The sequence below is a fragment of the Pseudoliparis swirei genome, chromosome 7 (assembly GCF_029220125.1).
Source record: "Pseudoliparis swirei isolate HS2019 ecotype Mariana Trench chromosome 7, NWPU_hadal_v1, whole genome shotgun sequence".
Lineage (NCBI taxonomy): Eukaryota > Metazoa > Chordata > Actinopteri > Perciformes > Liparidae > Pseudoliparis > Pseudoliparis swirei.
Window position 1 is genome coordinate 19,154,986 of NC_079394.1, and position 19,865 is coordinate 19,174,850.

General features: G+C 39.7%; 4 protein-coding genes across 8 annotated transcripts; 2 read left to right on the forward strand and 2 right to left on the reverse strand.

The window, feature by feature from the left end:
• Positions 1–86: 86 nt before the first annotated feature.
• LOC130196296 (RILP-like protein 1) lies at positions 87–4,750 on the forward strand. 2 transcript variants are annotated; one of them, XM_056418299.1, is made up of 8 exons: positions 87–566; positions 1,000–1,150; positions 2,814–2,932; positions 3,055–3,330; positions 3,420–3,599; positions 3,949–4,109; positions 4,183–4,281; positions 4,644–4,750. In XM_056418299.1, exons 1-8 carry the CDS (start codon positions 276–278, stop codon positions 4,732–4,734), a joined length of 1,368 nt encoding a protein of 455 aa, XP_056274274.1. In that variant the 5' UTR covers positions 87–275; the 3' UTR covers positions 4,735–4,750. The 2 variants fall into 2 exon arrangements, with proteins under 2 accessions (XP_056274274.1, XP_056274273.1); XM_056418298.1 differs by having other exon boundaries at positions 89–566; positions 3,946–4,109.
• A 1,038-nt stretch (positions 4,751–5,788) lies between these two features.
• rilpl2 (Rab interacting lysosomal protein-like 2) lies at positions 5,789–8,527 on the forward strand. Its single transcript, XM_056418303.1, has 4 exons — positions 5,789–6,447; positions 6,542–6,693; positions 7,569–7,691; positions 8,108–8,527. The coding sequence occupies exons 1-4, from the start codon at positions 6,154–6,156 to the stop codon at positions 8,127–8,129; spliced, it is 591 nt and encodes a 196-aa protein (XP_056274278.1). The 5' UTR covers positions 5,789–6,153; the 3' UTR covers positions 8,130–8,527.
• Positions 8,479–15,541, reverse strand: kmt5ab (lysine methyltransferase 5Ab). 4 transcript variants are annotated; one of them, XM_056418296.1, is made up of 8 exons: positions 14,238–15,541; positions 13,938–14,041; positions 11,558–11,705; positions 11,053–11,260; positions 10,853–10,940; positions 10,668–10,727; positions 10,063–10,253; positions 8,479–9,421 (listed from the first exon to the last, which is right to left on the reverse strand). In XM_056418296.1, exons 1-8 carry the CDS (start codon positions 14,245–14,247, stop codon positions 9,211–9,213), a joined length of 1,020 nt encoding a protein of 339 aa, XP_056274271.1. In that variant the 5' UTR covers positions 14,248–15,541; the 3' UTR covers positions 8,479–9,210. The 4 variants fall into 4 exon arrangements, with proteins under 4 accessions (XP_056274271.1, XP_056274270.1, XP_056274272.1 ...); XM_056418295.1 differs by having other exon boundaries at positions 13,938–15,541; XM_056418297.1 differs by having other exon boundaries at positions 11,558–11,971; positions 13,938–15,541.
• Positions 15,542–15,625: 84 nt separating this feature from the next.
• Positions 15,626–17,942, reverse strand: mtrfr (mitochondrial translation release factor in rescue). Its single transcript, XM_056418304.1, has 3 exons — positions 16,891–17,942; positions 16,507–16,785; positions 15,626–16,162 (listed from the first exon to the last, which is right to left on the reverse strand). Exons 2-3 carry the CDS (start codon positions 16,783–16,785, stop codon positions 15,932–15,934), a joined length of 510 nt encoding a protein of 169 aa, XP_056274279.1. The 5' UTR covers positions 16,891–17,942; the 3' UTR covers positions 15,626–15,931.
• Positions 17,943–19,865: the final 1,923 nt, after the last annotated feature.

The following is a 19,865-nucleotide window of genomic DNA, read 5'->3' on the forward strand; positions in this document are numbered from 1 at the left end:
CAAGACGACTTGGGTACATGTCACTGAATATACGTTCACTGACCTGTACGAGGGTCAGTGAACGCAGCATCAAAAGTAACGCACTGCCTCAGAAGTCTGCAAATAGTTTACTAGTGTCAACAAACTGCAACAGGGTTTCTCTTCGTCCGCACACGCTTCGGCTAGTTTGTGTAAAGGAGTTTGTTTGTCTACAGCAACATGTGAGTCCACTCGGAGTGTCAGAGGACAGACCGACATGTTGAATGTCGGAGGTGTAAATAAAGCAGAGGGCAGACATGGAAACCTGCGTAATGTCCGCGCTGGACAGACCCGCTGCGCAGCTGACCGTCATGGACGTGTACGACATAGCGGCGGGACTCGGACAGGAGTTTGAGTGGGTCATCGAAAGGTTCGGGTGCGAGTCTCTGGTCGGGGTGGTGCCCAAAGTAGTGCGCGTCCTGGAGCTGCTGGAGGCCCTGGTGAGCAGCGGAGCCGCCGGACAGGAGGCCGAGGAGTTGCGGAGGGAGCTGGATACGCTGCGGCAAGAGCGGAGCAACCGTATCGCGCAGGAGAAGAAGCACCAGAAGGTGTGTGTGAGCGCGTGTGGGTGGGTGGGTGTATGATAGTCCCAGATAATTTAGAGACTATATGTTTTATTACTATATGATTAAATGATACTATTGCATCAGATTAGTGTAGTTGTAATACATTTCCTACACACTACTACTTAATTACTATCCTGTCACAATGATTAGGGAGTAATTAATTAATTCATGGTATAATTTACACTACACATTACTACATTTACATCACCAGCACACTTTCAATAAACTCAAATAGTGTGATCACAAGAAAACTAAGCGATTTAGAAGGCAGCTAAATGTGAAGTAAAGTGTTAGACTTTCTCCTCATGTTCAGCCAGATATAATGGCACGTTTCATTAAATACCACTTTGTGCAGACACTTGACAGCGTTGATGTTTTGTGTTATTTATATATTTTCTTCATCCCTTATGCTCAGGAATTGGAGCTGGTGGAGGATGCGTGGCGAGGAGAAGTCCAGGACCTGCTCTCTCAAATCACCCAGCTTCAAGCAGAGAACAAGAGGCTGCTAGTGAGCCTCTCGCTCAAAGAGCTCCCCGTCACAGAGGAAGACCTGCAGAAACCTGAGGGTGGGTTGTCTGCAGCATCGACTCTCAACCGGGGTTTGACGGATGGGGTTTGGGAGGTTTCAACTAAGATCAGATATGGGATAAGAACAAGTTTTTCTTTTTAAACATACCTCATCATCATGCTTTCCGGGTGGGAATGCAATATTTCATTTTCAAATTATATTGTGATAGGGACCAATCCGATACGCCAGATTAGTATCAATAACACTTTTATTACAGACTCAAGGTCCAGATAGTACAAAACATTAAAATATAATAAAATACATCTAAAACCACAAGTAAAAATCAAACAAAGAACTACACATGCTTTATAAATAGGCAGCTGTACCAGTGTCTCCACAGCTGGGACTGGTAGCGTGTAGTGCTGAATTTTATATTTGCTAAAAACATGATGATCTCATTTTCGGAGTCATCAACCCGGCGGATAAATTTGTACATTAAGATTTCTTAAAACCGCTTTGAATGTATCGACTCCTGCAGCTACAAACATCTCACTTGCACTATAGTATCTATGCCAGTATCGACATTATTAAGAAGATCGGGTATCAGGCAGGTCTGGACCAATCCACAGTTGATACAGTTTTTCCCCCAATGGAATTTAAAGAATTAAGTGTTCCCAATATTATTTGGATTCTTTCAGTGACAGTCGGCTGCAAACTCAACCCAATGAGTTCAATGCATGAGTTAATGTAGCTATACATAGCCACAACACAGACATCTGTTGTCTGTTGCTGTTGGAAGTCTTTCCATGCATGTCATGTTGTACAGTATCTTGTGATGACTCTAGATACTAAATTAGTTTAGTCTTGGCTGAGAGTTCCAGTACAGATTGGATTTATGTTACCAATGTGTGCTCACTGCAGATTTGTGTTGCGCTGATTAACCATCTTCAGTACGCCACACATAATCACCCTCTGATGTTGTCACATGTAATCCCACAGTATTTGTTGCATGCTTGCATGTTGAGATGAAAAGTGGAGCTGTGAAGAGAGGCAGGCAGGAGCTTGTAATGGATACTATTTAAAGCAGACCAGAATATGTTGCTCCTGTGTGAGACTTTCATGGTGGCTGCAGCTACACTTACTGTCACGGCCTCAGTGCCCAAAGTGCTTATAAACATGCTCATCCAAACGAATGGGTCCTGTCTGATATGATCACTCTGATTACTGACGCTATTTGTCTCGAAATGCATTAATCAGAATCAGAACCTTTTTATTGCCATGTATATTTTCACATACAAGCAATGTGTCATGGCAGGTGATGCAACAATAGTGTGTAGTATATGCTTTAATATATTTATTTACTACCATTCCAGTCAACCATTAGTTAAACTTTATTTTGGTGCAGTGTGACAATCAATTTGCAGATTCCTGAAATGTGTTTGAGATAATGCAATCCATCTCACTGAGAGTTTGACTTGAAAGATTGCATTAAATTAGATTTTCATTGTCATGTGTTAGTATAATTTTAAAAAGTATCTATTCTGAAACTCTTTTTAATGTTTTGCTTGTATTTAGATTTTTGAGTCGCCTGCCAGACGCATTGCACATTGAATTTAATATTATAAGTGGATGCTAAGAAATAAATGGTTAAGTAAGAAAATTAAAGTTTGATTGCATTGATGTTGCAACTTTTTTTACGTGTTTCTTTTTGATGTTCAAAGGAATGTCAGAGAAAGAAAAGCAGGTGATGAAGAAGCTGAAAGACTTGGTAGATAAGCAGAGGGATGAAAACCGGGCTCAAGACCATGAGCTGACACAAAAAAACGAGGATATTGAAGCGGTGAGCATTCAGACCATATACAGCACATCTGCTGGCACCTGACGAACTCTTTACATTAGTTTACAATGTAGCTCCATGGGCCAGATGTTGAGAAGTCACAATATACATTTCCTCAACTACAGTTCCAGACCCAGCAGCATCGGCTGATTAGAATCAACCAAGATCTTCGTCACAGGGCGGGAGTGATGGAGGCTCAGGGCAAGGCACTGATCCAGCAGAGGGCTGAGCTGGAAGCTGCAGCCCAGGCGCGGCAGCAGGAGCTGGTCGCTCTGCAGCTGGAGGTCACACGGCTGAGAAAGGAGCTCCAGGGATGGCAACTGGAGAAAGAGGTCACTGATATTGAAGAAACCTCTCTTACCAGATCTGGGATGTCACCACCTACATTGCCACAGAAGTTGGTAAGATAAAGGGCTTATCTTCAGCCGGCTGGAAACCATCAACAACATTAGTTTGAAATCAGGTTTGAAGTGGATCTTTTGTGTTCCAGTCCTCGCCATCTAACTCCATCAAACCAAATTCAGTGTGGGTGGAATGCGGAGGGGATCCTGGCTTCCTGGCAAACTGCTTTGAGTGTGACAAGAGTCCTTCACTTCTCCCAAGGTCATCACAACGAGGAAATAATGAGGAAGAGGGTGACAAAGACGAAGACACAACAACGTTGTCACTGGTAAAAACCTGTTCAACTCCCCGCTGTACACAGTCTGACTGTGGTTATCGTGAATGCCCACACTATTTACATAAAAACATCAATACTGTCACGCTGGTGTGTCCTTAAGGCCTTACACGTATGTTGGATACATTTCCTATCCCATGAAACATTTGCTAAATATTTTTCGAATGTTTTTTAATCTGTTTGTGTACATCATCAACTTCAGTGTTCCTCTTATTTCATTGTTGTGTTGCTTAATTCTTTCAATTGTTGACAGGAATTACACTCTGCAGTTGGCAGAAGTATTTACAGAGTGCCCCTCCTGCTCGAGAGAAGCTGAATGTACAGTATGTTTTGACTGCAGAAGGTGTCAGATGATACAGACTCAGAGCGAGACACAGACAGCCCGGAGCAGGACTCAGACAAACCTGGCTTCACCCTGCAGGAGCTGCGGGACGTCCTGCAGGAGAAGAACGAACTCAAGGCCCAAGTGTTCTTGCTACAGGAGGAGCTAGCATTTTACAAGAGGTATGTCTTGTTTCCAAAATGAAGACATGACTCTGATGCAAAAGTTAACAATTACCTCTTGTGTCTCTTTCAGGGAGGAGTTTGAGGACGACATCAGCTTCATGGTTTGTCCTCCGTCTCCTCCACCATGCTCCAATTCCACTGATCAGGCCGAATCGGGAATTAGACGCTTGTGAGTAGGAATGAGTTAACTTTTGCACACTTTTCTTCTTTTACGAAGCTTTACCCTTGTATTTGTCAAGAGGGCCATTATTTCTCCGCCCTGTTGTATTGTTTTCTTGTGGCACTCCATTGGTGTAATTTATCATCACAATGTGTACAAATGCCATCAGAGAAACTTTCTTAACAGGAGTCTGTAAAACAAATAGTGCTTGTTTTTCTATTATGTGAGGTTTCAATAGCGAGTGTCACTGTGGTTCATTGAGGGTCACAAAACATATAATAACCATTAGAGATCACAACCCTTCTGATACTTGTTGTGTGTTTTTTTCTAAATATACCTCTGTCCTTATCTTGACTGTCATCTCTGTACAGGATCTTCACTGCCATAATGCCGATGGTGGCAGCCGGTTTGATTGCAGATGACCCTACATTGTTGCCAATCAGAAGACTTTTCTTTGTATAAATGATATTTGTTTAAATTATTGCTCTTATTTTTTCTACTCTGTGTCTACACCAGTTTATTTCTCTCAACAACGGTTGTCCATCGACATATTTAAAAAAGAGGTTGTTACTGTCTACTGCAGCACTACATTGTGGCACCACATTCTGTAGTTTACACCAGTGCAATCACACTGGTAAAACAGTACCTATTACAATAATAGTTACATATGAGTAAAAGCATGCCCTAACAGCAAATATGTGCTGCGTTGCATCTGGAAAATAATGCTTCTCCAAAATAAAGTATTATAATTTTATTTTTCAATTCAATTCAGTTTATTTGTATAGCCCAATTTCACAAATTACAAATCTGTCTCGGAGTGCTTTACAATCTGTACACATAGACATCCCTGCCCCAAAACCTCACATCGGATCAGGAAAAACTCCCAAATAACCCTTCAGGGGGAAAAAAGGGAAGAAACCTTCAGGAGAGCAACAGAGGAGGATCCCTCTCCAGGATGGACAGGTGCAATAGATGTCATGTGTACAGAAGGACAGATTTAGAGTTAAAATACATTCAATGAATATGACAGAGTGTATGAATAGTTCATAGTAGGCATATTCCACGATGGAGACCTCAATTTTTCATCTTTTTAATGTTATTGTGCTAGATGTAGGTTGTTTCTGTCCTTTTGTGGAGGCAATAATCTTTCCCTGGTCATTTCATTTTAATAAGTAAAAAATGATAGACGATAGATACAAATATTCCTGTATTGAATCCTGGAGAAGAAATTCAGGAAAATGTACTGATAAATTGAGAAAGTCAACAATTATTAGAGGAATATAAAATTAATTATAATTAACTATACGAGAGCACCAGAACTCAAAGTTCAACATAATCTTGTGATAACTGGCAGCAACGTAAGCAATGTAAACAATGTACACCAGATCAACACTGTATATATGAGAATTAATGATACTTGGTGTTTGTACTGACATAAAGTACGTAATGTAATAAAACAATAAGAAGTATAACATCAAAGCAACATTTATTGTGGTAGGCCTATATAACAAAATAAAAAATCACGTGCTTTTCTACCTGATACTGAGATAAGAAAAAACTAAGCGCTATAACCTAAACTTCCTTCATTACCTGCGTTTCTGTAACGTGAGAGAAGGACCCGGATGGAGTCATCTGCATCTATATACGATCTTTGTGTCTACCTGTCGCTAGGATACTTTGCCCTCCTCTCCAGAGAGTCACGCCATTGGTGGAGGGCCGATGGAGGAAGAGCTGCTGCTCTGGAAGTTTTACCTTCTGCCATTAAACGTGTTCAACACAAGGCAAAAAGAAAGAAATACATATTTTACAGCCTTGTAAATAGTTGATAGCAGAGGAGAGTTAACTTGACTTCGTCTTATTTTGGACTCGTATTGTTCCGTCATGGAGTTTGCAGAAGAGTCGTCGCCGGCTCAGGCTTTCGAGAAGGACGCGTTCGAGCTCACGGTGGAGGACGTGTACGACATCTCGTATGTGATCGGACGAGATTTATTGAAAATAAGCAGCAAAGGCGAAGAAGTGTCGGACTTACAGTTCAGAATAGTCCGCGTGTTGGAAATGTTCGAGACTTTGGTGAATAAGTACAACTTGTCCCTGGAGGAGCTGAGGATGGAGCGGGACAACTTGAAGAGCGAACTGGACCGGGTCGTCCAGGAGAGCTCCTCCGGGCTGGGCACGGTGAGTGTTACGGGCTGCATGTCGGCGACGGTCGGCTGAAGCTCTTTGTCAGGCGCGAAGTGGACGTTGAGAGATGCTTTCCTCGTCTCTAAAGCAAACAGCGGGTCCGAATCAGCTGCTGGTGGACCTCACGGACCCCAACAGGCCGCGCTTCACCATGCAGGAGCTGAAGGAGGTTCTGCAGGCGAGGAACCAGCTCAAAGCTCAGCTCATAGTGGCTCAGGAGGAGCTCCAGCTGTACAAAAGGTCGAGTCCACTCTATGATGGGATTTAAAGTGTTGTGATTGTTTTCAATACATCTTATATCATGTCACCTCTTTTCTAAAAGTGCATATTTCATATAATGTGTCCACCTACATCTACTACATGCACAGCATGAGAGACACTTTACTTTAGTGTAACAACACAACAACACCACTAACTACAGCTTTAAAAACGACCACATAGATAAAACAAATCCTCTCTCACTGACAACTAAACGGAACATTATAAGCTGTCTGCAGGGCTGTTGTGTCGTGCTGCATACGATGTGTGCTCATTAAGTTGTTTTAAGTGGAAACTCCTATGTGAAATATAAATGCTACCACTTATTATTGTTTAAGGCTGATAACAAAATAAAAATGAGAATGAAAGGCTTTTGAAACCGTCTGTCGACCTACAGACAATATTCATACTCATCTAGCACTCATAAAGTGATACTGATAATGTGTTTAATGGACTCTATTTTCCTGTATTATCACATCCATATCTGACATTATTAATACAGAGACTGTGTATATATACAGACATGACATATTTGTAATCAACTGGTTTTCATAAACACTTGTATATTATTTGTATATGTTGTTAATTTGAAAAATGTGATCCTGAAATAAACCGCAACAATATCAGGACCGCAGTTATATAGAAATCAGGAGTCGAAATGGCCTGTGCTGATGTTATAACGCTGACATTAGCCTCCATTGCTTTCTTCATCTTTTTGATGTAGTTTAGTAGGGAAAGAGATTAATCTCATTGATAGCTTCAATTTGATCGTGTAGATTTATTTTTAGTGTTTTCTGATGTACAACACCTTCGCATTAAAACATTCTCAGTGACCAGAAAACTACTTTCTTCTGCAGTGGGATTCTGCCACAAGCTGAGCCAGCCATGGTGGAGGTGGATCTGGGGACACAGACACCCTCGGGTCACCCGCCAGACATAATAAATGATTCAAAAGAGGAGAAGAGCACCATAGCTAAACTGTGAGTAGAACAAACGTGGTCATTGTCGTTGCACACCGACATGCAGTTGTAGTGTCCGAGTGTCAGCGGAGAAAAGAAACCCACAGGATACAGGAATAGTAATATGCAGGCCACAAATAAGTCACTTGAAAGAAGAAGCGCAAAGTAACATTAATTTTTTTATTTTTAAACTTCGGTTGTAAAGGTTTCAAGTAAAACGTAATCGGCAGCCACATGACGTTGGGGTAAGCAAGCCGGGAGATTGTTCACACAGCCGCCTCCTGTCTCCTAGTGATGCGCTTGTGACCAAATGAATTCACGCTGATGCTTCGGACGTTTTAGTGAGCGCTGAACGAGACGTCAGAAACCTGCAGTGTGTCGGCCAAACTGCTGCAGCCATCAATGTAGCTTAACTCTTTACCTTTTTCTCTTCATAGGTTTTCATTCAGGCGAAAATAAGAACAATCTCTAGGAACTGACTATAGAAGAAAAACGGGAGTTGCCGGTACACTTAATTAACCACTTTTATATTAATTCTTTTTTACCCTGTCTGCTTGTCAGTTTAACAAGCACTGTATTCTGTACTGGTAATTTTAAACAAATTGTTTATCTTAAGGGATGTAGTAGAAATATATATAATGTTGAAAGTTTGGTGAAGATATGAATTGAAACTGGAAAGTATTATCTCAATAGTATTGGAGATTATGTTGAACGCATTCACTCGAAATGAAGTCAGACTTAAAAATGTATTTAAAAAATATATTTTATCGATGATACAAGTTCTCATCTCAAATCAAAGTAGACAAAATAAGATTGTGTCTTTAATCCAATAAAGCCACGAGTCCACGCGAAACGTTGCACAGTTCTAAAGGTACTATTGACATTGTTCTTGAAGCCACTGTAGGTCTGCACAACAGAAAAGCAGCTGAAAGGCCAGTCACAACATTTTGTCAGCAATTTATTGTCCAGTCTTTTCATCTCAATTAGAGAAAGTAGCTTTATCTTCAGTTGTGCCGTGAGATGGATCTAAATATGACACCCAGGAGCACCGCTAGCCTAAATATTAAAGTTCATTCACAACATGTTATGCTCCCTTCTAGCCGAGGACCTCTGTTGCATGTTATCTATACATCCGTTTCCACACCGTCAATTAATAAGTGGTGTGTATAATCTTAGAAAAGCATATTCCATAAATATGTCCTATAGTTTTCAACATTAACCATATCGTCTTCTGGAATGAAAACTCAGTGTTTTATTCCTTAATTTACAGCAAAAGTAATAATTTACAATAGACAATGTGAAACTCTACTCATCTGGAGAAATACCTTTCAGACTAGCATCAATCTGCTACGATTAGATTAAAAAAGAAAAAACCTTGCAAAAATACACTCTTGAATTGATCGCACTCGTTTAAAATGCGTTATACTTAATTAAAAAAGCCTTTTGTAAACTGTTCATCTGCAGCTCCTTTTACATTAAACTGAGCCGGACAGAAGAGAGCACCAATTCATCTGAATTATGAACACCTGTGGTCGCGGATTCAATATTTGAGCCACGGGTGAGCCAAGACTGAGGCTTTACTTCGATCCCCGTAGTCATACAGCAGCTCTTCCTCTGCGGCGATGTCTCTGGAAGCCACCAGGATGAGATGAGGCGTTCCCTCGATGGCGTGAAGACGAGTTTGACAGTTTCCAGTTTTACTGTGGTTGATCAGCCGGCCGAGACGGCTCGTCTCCTCTGTAGCATCCACACTGTGAAGCGTCAATAAATTAAATATTAAATTGTCACTTAAACACAAGACCGGCATCCAAAAAAAAAAAATCAAATTTTAATTTATTATTTAGAGCCTTTTGCAATCTTAATGACAATTATGAAATGTCTTTACTATGAGACTGCTTATTAGAATAATGTATTTCCTGAGACAGACCAAATCTTCTTGACTATTTACATGTTCATACATTCTCTGAAACATCTCTGCACATGTGAAAAACAACAACACGATGTGACCCTAAGCAGAGAACTTAACTTCAACTCATCTGCCCAAACATTAAAGTATTGTTTCATTGTTTTCATAATATTTATTTCCTCAGTCAATCTGAACCGCACCAAATCTATACAGGAATTTTCTTATATATATATAAATAAAATTGTTGCGTGACTTTTCCAAAGTTTAGTTTTTTTAAACTTCTCCAAACATGGAAGTATAATTTTATTAATTCCATGAAATTTCTTTATGATTGTAAAGAGCCTGCTTTATTGAAAGCTCGCAACGGTAAATCGAAAGCATGGGGAGAGAGAGAGATGGATGTCATTCAACCAAACTTGACCAATTAAAATGATTTAAGTGTGAAACGTGTCAATCTTATTTGAAGGCAATGATGTTTGGACTTACCAGTACGTTTTGGATTGATACTGGAAGTAGTACATGTAACAGCCCTTTAGGGGATCCTGAATGTAGTGGGACTCTCTTATTTTGGCCTCAGCTAGTTCCAGTAGGTCTCCATGGTACTCCACAACAAACTCTCCCTTTTTGAAGATCTTGGAAGCAAATATCCCTCTTCCTTTTCCTTCTATCGTTTTGATCTATTGACATTCAAAAGCAGCAAAGTGTAAAATAAGAGAGTTAGCCATGGTGCAGGGGTTGCTCTACTACTAGTTAAAAAAATATATTAATGTTTTAACATTGTAGCTTGTGATTTCCCCCTCAAACTAAGCATACATTACTGACTGGCTAAATAACAATGATTATGTTCAGGAGAACATTTTTAATGAGTCACAAAAATGACTGATCTGCACACAAAACATTAACGGTAAAATATATAAGCCAGTAAAGATAGCCAATGAATTATATTGCTACTAAACGGAATACTATTTACAGCCATCATCATCAGTTAAAGTGCAGAAATGGGAGAACTGTGAGAAACAGACATCAAAATAACAAAATCAACATACGTGGTGGAATGTATCAAACACGTTCATTACAACCACACATGTTACCTGCATTCCCTCTTCAATGTCATTCTTTATCAGGTCATCAATGTGTCCGTGTTCTTCACTCTGTTGACAATTTGAGTAATTGTGTCAAAGTCAAACTTTCTGTTATGGGTAGCGATATAGAGTTGCATAATAGAAACCATCATAAAAAAAGTAACTCATTATAACAAAATATTTTTCTCACACACCTTTAACTCTGTCTTTGTTTTTCTGTTACTTCGTCTGATAGGATAATAGTCTGTGACCTTTCTGTTTTGGGGAGCTTTGCTCTCCGTTCTGAAAAGAAGAGACATTATGAAAGTATTGGCAGTTTGATTGTGCAAATATCTGTGAAGCGCCCATGTCTTTTTTATTATTATATGATACTGGCTTTTTTTTCTGTGCTTACTTTTTTGCTCCGAGTTTGCGACCAGTCCTACTCCGAGGTTTGTCTGGAACTTTGTTGTCTACTGCAGACTTTGCACTTGTGTGCATGGGCGACTCTTTTGGCTCAAGGTGGTCAGTGGATTGTTTTCTGATCCCATGACCGTGACAAGCGGTTTCAGGCTTCTGCTCCTTGGACTCACAACGCTCAGATTTTATGTCATTGGGTATGTCTAGAGTAAGAAACAAAGACTGAAAGTGACAACTGCCCTAAACACTTTGCTTTAAATCAATATGGTGAAGTTCCTTTAAAAAAAAAAATCTGTTAAATTGTGTCATAAGATAAGTCAGTGAACACCGTTACCATGCACATGCACAGGAAATGTTTCTGTGGTACTCATGGATTTGCTGAACATACTGTAACTTAGGGGTGGCTCACAGAAAATAAATCACATGAAATGGAAATAACCAAACAACCACATTCCAGATTAATTGATTCAAAAGCTTTTAAACGTTAATTAGGGACTCACCTTTTTTACATTGTGATGAGAGTGCATTCGTTGCATCAGATTCATTTCCCTCCTGGATTAGCATGCTTGAATTGTCGCTCAAAGGAGATCTAGGTTTTCTTGGACTCTGTAGACTTTGTAAAATGGACTGCACTGTACCTACAGAATCCTGCAGAAATGATTATTATTTACACGGGGGAATTTTTTTTTTAGAACTTGAATTCAACTGAGGACTTATATAGAAATGAGGTCACTTAAATCAGACAAGAGGCATTACACGAGATGTCCTTTCTCATGAGGCTGTGTTATGAACCATGTAGCTGCTGTTGATTGTATGCAATGCCTTTATGTGCGCTACCATAACTAACATGCATGTGAGGAAACAAAATAAACAGATTGCCTGCTGATGAAGACTTCCCCACTCTGCATGCCAAACTGTAAAAAAATAGTAGGATTGTATTGCATTGTTAATGCATTAGGATTCTGATACTTAACCAGTACCAGATGTAAATGCATGCATAGTTGTTCATTCCAAATGCTTATAGCTCATTAGAAATCAACCTTGGGCAATGTTAGTCTCTGGTGACAGTGTGTACACTACCGTTCAAAAGTTTGGAGTCACCCAGACAATTTTGTGTTTTCCATGAAAACTCACTTTTATTTATCAAATGAGTTGCAAAATGTATAGAAAATATAGTCAAGACATTGACAAGGTTAGAAATAATGATTTGTATTTGAAGTATTAATTTTTTTCTTCAAACTTTGCTTTCGTCAAAGAATGCTCCTTTTGCAGCAATTACAGCATTGCAGACCTTTGGCATTCTAGCTGTTAATTTGTTGAGGTAATCTGTTGAAATGTCACCCCACGCTTCCTGAAGCACCTGCCACAAGTTGGATTGGCTTGATGGGCACTTCTTGCGGACCATACGGTCAAGCTGCTCCCACAACAGCTCAATGGGGTTGAGATCTGGTGACTGTGCTGGCCACTCCATTACAGACAGCATACCAGCTGCCTGCTTCTTCCCTAAATAGTTCTTGCACAATGTGGAGGTGTGCTTTGGGTCATTGTCCTGTTGGAGGAAATTGGCTCCAATCAAGCACTTCTCACAGGGTATGGCATGGCGTTGCAAAATGGAGTGATAGCCTTCCTTATTTAAAATCCCTTTGACCTGGCACAAATCTCCCACTTTACCAGCACCAAAGCAGCCCCAGACCATCACATTACCTCCACCATGCTTGACAGATGGTGTCAGGCGCTCTTCCAGCATCTTTTCACCTGTTCTGCGTCTCACAAATGTTCTTCTGTGTGATCCAAACACCTCAAACTTGGATTCATCTGTCCATAACACCTTTTTCCAATCTTCCTCTGTCCAATGCCTGTGTTCTTTTGCCCATTCCAATCTTTTCTTTTTATTGGCCAGTCTCAGATATGGCTTTTTCTTTGCCACTCTGCCTAGAAGGCCAGCATCCCGGAGTCGCCTCTTCACTGTCGACGTTGACACTGGCGTTTTGCGGGTGCCATTTAAAGAAGCTGCCAGTTGAGGACCTGTGAGGCGTCTATTTCTCAAACTAAATACTCTAATGTACTTGTCTTCTTGCTGAGTTGTGCACCGGGGCCTCCCACTTCTCTTTCTGCTCTGGTTAGAGCCCGTTTGTGCTGTTCTCTGAAGGGAGTAGTACACACCGTTGTAGGACATTTTCAGTTTCTTTGCAATTTCTCGCATGGAATAGCCTTCATTTCTAAGAACAAGAATAGACTGGCGAATTTCACATGAAATGTGATGCTCCAGATAATCAACTAGCGCAAAGGAAGGCCAGTTGTATAGCTTCTCTCATCAGCAAAACAGTTTACAGCTGTGCTAACATAATTACAGAAGGGTTTTCTAATCAGATATTAGTCTTCTAAGGCGATTAGCAAACACAATGTACCATTAGAACACTGGAGTGATAGTTGATGGAAATGGGCCTCTATACACCTATGGAGATATTTCATTAAAAACAAGACGTTTCCACCTAGAATAGTCATTTACCACATTAACAATGTATAGAGTGTATTTCTGATTAATTTAATGTTATCATCATTGAAAAAAACAATGCTTTTCTTTGAAAAATAAGGACATTTCTAAGTGACCCCAAACTTTTGAACGGTAGTGTACATGTGTGTGCTCTTTCTTTCTACACAGACACCTTCCTCTTGGTTAATCACCGGGGTACGGTTTGCCTGCAAGGCTTAATTCTGGGCTATTTTTAGCACAACGTAACACGGAGGCAGGACCCCAGCGGCAGTATCGCCATCTTTCGGGTTGTGGGTTAACACAGAATGTGGCCACAAACAATACAAGTCAGTTTCTTTCTGTATTTTTCAAACACAAATGCATAAAACTAAAACAAGAAAACTAACCTTGTTACTTGCAGGTTTGTTTTCCTTTGTCTCCTTCCGCGAGGCGACTTTCTGTTCAACAGTGTCCTCGGGCTTTTTGTCGGTTCTCAGCACAACTTTCTTCCCTTTAAAAACAGACATACATGTGAGCACAACTGTCTCACCTACACGACGGCGAGTACAATTACAACTACTTTGAGTATGCATTTTAAAAGTGTGTTCTCTATTTGAGCTAGCTAGCGTTAGCTTCACTAAACATACTGTAAACATACTGTGTGACATGCAACACATGCGGAAACGACAACACATTAGGAAGTTTACCTTTTGCCATGTCAGTTCCCAGAATAAAATGAGAGGACGGGGATTTTATTTAATGTCCCTGCGCCCATGGGCTCCTCGCTTTGATTAAGTCCCTGCTTCTGCAACGACGAACATCAGACCACTACGCTGCGATTACATCGAGTGTGTAGTCCATTTAAAAACTGTTCTTCCCCTCTCATTGGCTTATCTGTCGAGGTGGGCGGGGCACAAGTATGAAGGCAGTTCTCTCATTGGCTGCAGCTATGACGTCGCACAGCCGGTCAACAAAGTCTGGCTTGGTACATGTGTCCCATCCATACAAGTTACAAGTCTTTTATTGTCAGATGCACAGAATGACACAGGGTCAGACTGGGCACTGAAATTCTTATGACAAGGCACCACACAACAACTACCATAGCATAACATAATATAACATAACATGACATACACTCTGTACATTAAGTACTCTGAACATAATACTAACATATATACATATAACACACATATAGTAACATATAATAAACTAAACTACAGACAAATGGGAGTAGCAGGTAGTGAAAGCAGGTAGTGCAATAAAAAGTGTAAGTACAAGGCTGAAAGTGACAGTGTATGTAAAGTGACGAGTGCAAAAGTGTCGAGTGCAAAAGTGTCGATAGTGTGTCAATGTCCATTTAGCAGCCTGATGGCTCTCGGGAAGAAACTGTTCTATGGTTCACAGTCCTTAACCTTTGTAACCCCAGCATCTTCTTAGGCTTTTGCTCGAAAAAAACATAGCCAAACTGAAAAAGGGTGTACTTACTCTACCACAAGGGCTATTTGAATAATGTTTGTGTGAGAGTAAAAAGTAAACATTTGTGAGAATACTCCAGTTGTGTAAATATCAGCCTATAGCCTATGTTATTGGTTAATAATAATTTAAAGTGTATATTATACAATAAAAGTGACAAATGTGTTAATGTGTTATAAGAAAAGATGGACAACGGTGTTGAAGGAAATTTTCCTGGGAATGTAAGAGTCCAGGTCAGTTCCCTGGGCTTTGTTGATGAACCCAACTGCAGCTGGAAAAAAACTATTCTTGTGATGTGAGCTCTTGGTCCTGATGGACAGCAGCCTCTTGCTAGAGGGAAGGGACTCGAGCAGTTTGTGTCCAGGGTCAGAGGTGTTGCGAATATCCAGCAATAACTTCTGGTCAATGTTATGCAACGAAATGATCGTTCAAAATTGTTGACTTTTATTGTTTATGTGTTTTCAATATTAAATGAGCCAGAAGGAAAGGCTTTAGTGTATGAATACATTCAGAATTGTGACTACAACAACAACTCACAGGAAACGAGTGAGGGGAAATGATGTCATCAAATGATAATATTGAAGAATTATGTATCCAAGACAAATAAAACCTACAGGTAAAAAAAGGTGGTATTTTGCAACTTTAATCGATACTGTATTTCACAATTAAATGTTATTTTTCTTTGGAGAACATCTTTATGCATTCGCCAACATTTGTTATTCTATTTTGTTCTTTTCTCTTCTCATTTTATTCTCCAGTCTGCATCTTTCTCTTGTTGTCCTGTAACTTTGCATGAAAGATGCTATACAAAAACGAGGATTATTGGATATACAACTGTTGACACTACACACTTCCAGGTTTAGTTATCCAATCTGTCTTGGCATAAACACATATAGAACCTCTCAAGTATTAATGAATTAATTATCCTTCAAACTGTGTCATTTCCAGGTTTGGCGTTTGCAGCCAGAGTTTCTCGAAAGAGTCTTTTTCTTTCTAGTGTCTCATTTGCCTTCCTCCTCTTCTCTTGTTTCCTCAGCTCAGACTCTTTTTTTTTAACAAGAACTTCACTGAGTTCGCCTTTATAAAAAACATCAAGTTTCACTTGCATGATTTCCCGAGCACGCTTTCGATTTATATCCACAGATCTGGTTTGATGGCACTGCAGGGGGAGATGATACAATACAATACATTAACATTGTTAGCAATAACCAAATAAATAAAATAAAAACCCAATGAATCTTAACTTCTAAGCCAACCTGGACAACAAGTCCTTTAATTTCAACATCTAGATTCCGATGACAACCGTGGCTGAAGATCATGTAATATGATTAAAAGCATCAGCACAGCTATGGATGTCAAGGTGAGACTAATTTGTTAACCGAGGTTGCCATGGTTAAGCAATTCAACCAACATAATAACTATAAATAAAATATCAATAACACGTGGAGCAATAGATATCAGTGTTGACAGTTACGCAGAGATGGGTTTAAAAACAGGATTAACCTTCACAACAGTCCCACTGGGGATGTGCTTGAGTACCACACAGTTGCTGGTTTTGTTGGTGGCCTGTCCTCCGGGTCCAGATCCTCTCACAAACTGCTCTTGAAGCTCGTCCTCGTTCAGGACTGGGAAGTATATCGTGTCCTTTTTGCCGGCTGCCAAAACACACGTCAGTCCAGGCGGGAGCGGCCTCAGCAGGATAGGAACACTGCGAGGAGCTCCCCAGATGACCCGACTAGACATACTGTCCATACAGCGGATGAACGGGGAAAGCCTCAACATCTATTGAAGTGAGAATATAAAGAGGGACACAGCACGTGTGTTACCAAACATTGATTATACATAATATGACCCAAACCTGCTGTGCGTGCAGGAGTTAAGACTTACGGTCGGCTATGTCATGTTCCCGTGCGTTTCACGGTCACGTCAACGTGTGTTCACGACTGTTTTTGTTCTGTCTTATCTTTTTCGTCGTTTCCGTAAACAGTCATCCAATCGGCAGTAGTCGTATTTTTCTTCGTGGCCAGAAAATAAGGTCCGCGTGGACCCTCTGCCGCCACCGCGTGTCGGTTCACTGAACAACCCCCCAGCAGGTAGGAAACGGCAATCATGTTTTTAAACGCTGACGGTCGACTTTTAAGGTTTGAGCTTTCTGCTGGGTGTTTGAAAAGCATGATTCTGCGTGAATGGTGGTTATTTGTGGGAGATATAAATGAAAGTTAACAGGGCCATGTTAAAATGACTTGCTTAACTAAGTCTTTTGTTCAATGTTTTGTATGTTCGGTGCCTGATTGCCGTGAAGGATAATTATCAAATGATCATCAGGTGTGAAGAAAACGTAACGCTTGTTCTATTTCTTTATGTGACTTGGATATTCAAATTCATTCAAGTTATTTATTGACATATAGCTGTAAATTTAATGAGGAAAGATATACATTTCTATTGGCAATGTGGTAGATTATATAGTTTGTGAATTTCACATGACCTCAAAGGTGCCCCAATTTCTAAGTGTTGCTTGTCGATGATGAAGACAGTGTTCAAAGAATAAATCTGGTTATAGTCTCTGGATGGGTTACTGCTTTAGCAGGATAACTTACTTAAATTATATAAAGGTGTTACTGTTTGTTAATATATATATATATTATTGCCAGCATAAATGGTTAACCTGGTAAAATAAAGTTTTAAATACAATAAGGAGTTTACTTTTCATTTTAGTTTTCTGCCTGTTGTTGTTGTTAAATTGTTACGTGTGGTTCCTGGGAGGTTGAGGACAGTGCGAGTTGGGTGACACTTAACTTTGTCTTAGTATCTCAGGATTGCCAGTGCCACACCTTTTATTTGTTGTGGTGAAGCTATTTTAAGAAACAATGTAAAGCCATCTTTTTGTTTTGGTTTTTTGGAGGTATTAGCCAGGCCTATTTTTGTTATATTGAGCTCTATTGTTTGACACAGCCACTTTGTCTTTGTCCCATCCTCTCCCACATTGTTTGAGAACTTATTTTTGCACATATCTAGCATAAAATAAATCTCATAAATTGTTACTTTTACCCGACTCTTTAATTTTCTTTGGTTGTCGTTTTATAATCTCAACTTTATCCCGAGTATCAAAAAGGGGATGTAACTGATGCTGATTTAGTGTTGACATCAACCTATATAAGATATGATTGATGTTGTTGATCTCCACTGATATGTCTTTTTCAAAGAAGACATTTTGACGTGTCAAAACAAATTTGTGATGGCTCCAATAGTTATTGATTAATGACCACTTTACCTGTTTTTGTTTTTTTTGTCACCCCACACAACACAAAACGTTATGTTTTTATTGTTTTACACTGCACACTGTGGTGGAAATTAATGTTCCGTTACCTTGTTTTAAATCAAAAGTAGCATGGTTGCTTGTCCTATTACAGCAACAAGTTTACAAGTAATCAACCATGAGGTATACAAACAAGTCATGAAACATTCATGAATGGAACAGGAATCTCTGAGCTACTCAGCTGATCAGATCTACTCAAGCGGAGAGCAATGATGGGACAAGGCGGTCTCGAATTGATCATAAGTCCGTTCAGATGAATCCAGGACATGTCGGTCATCATGGTGTCTCGTCACCCCACATTTGAACCTGTCCTATAGTTATTCTGCCACATGTACCCAACTTGTATATCAAAAGAGTTGCACAAGCTATTATATCATAAGAGGACAATGATTAGGATTTCCCCTCCGACATACAAAAACATTGATGTTGAATCTAATGCTGTCGTCTACATTTCAGCTTCATTGTTTCCATTATTTGACATCCATCACTGTAGTGCCAAATACTTGCAGAAGGAGAACAGTCTTGTATAGTTTCTGAAGGATTCTTGAAAAGATTCAATAACGATACCCATTTAATGCTTTAAATACATTTATTACAAAATAGTTTAACATGGCTAGAACAAATGGATTGTGCTTCCTGCTCTCTCTCTCGACAATAATGTATCTCTTGAGAATGACTAATTAGTAAATCAGGAAAGTATGGAAAGGACACTCTCTCCGATGACCTGTGATCACATTGCGGGAGGGAGAGGTGCATTTCTAATCACTTGAATGGTATATGTAGTTCACATTCGAACTGACCCTTATTTTGGCACACTAAAAAATAACTATTTAATTTAGGTGTATTTTGCAATATAGTCACCTTTCTAATACCTACAGCAGATGTAAGAAATCAGTCTTATAGATTCATTTTTTTTCAAACAGAAATAGACATCTTCACAATCTGTCAATTTGTGTTGTCCACCACAAAATGGTTGTATATTTTAAATTGTATGCAAAATTAATGCAGATAAGTATTGCTGCCAGATATTCGATTTACAGTCAAATGATACAATATGATGTATATTTAATTATAAACTATATCAGGACATTTATAAAGAGGTGACATGGCCGACCAATATGAGAACTATATTTTCTTTAACTGTCCCACTTTACTAAGCAAGATGAGGACAATTCATGCACAATGCAAAGCAGATGTGCCTCAATACATGAACAAGATAATAGTTATTTAGGTGAAGTAAGTTGGGTTAGGATTCTCTATCACTACATGCCAGCCTATAACGTCTGCTTGTTCGCAGGAGTGTAACACGACTTCTATGAATGCACCGTTGCAGTTTTACATCCAATAATGTTGCCATTGCCAGCAGAAGTGCGTAACCACTTGTGATTCTGGTTCAGGCCATACACTCCAGTGCCAACAGGGGACGCCCCGCGATCAGAACTGCTCATTTCAACTTGTGCTAGCCTACATTTGGTAAAATCTGTAGAAAGAAAGACTAACACTGAACATGAAGTGACTAATTCTTCATACTAAAATACTAAATACG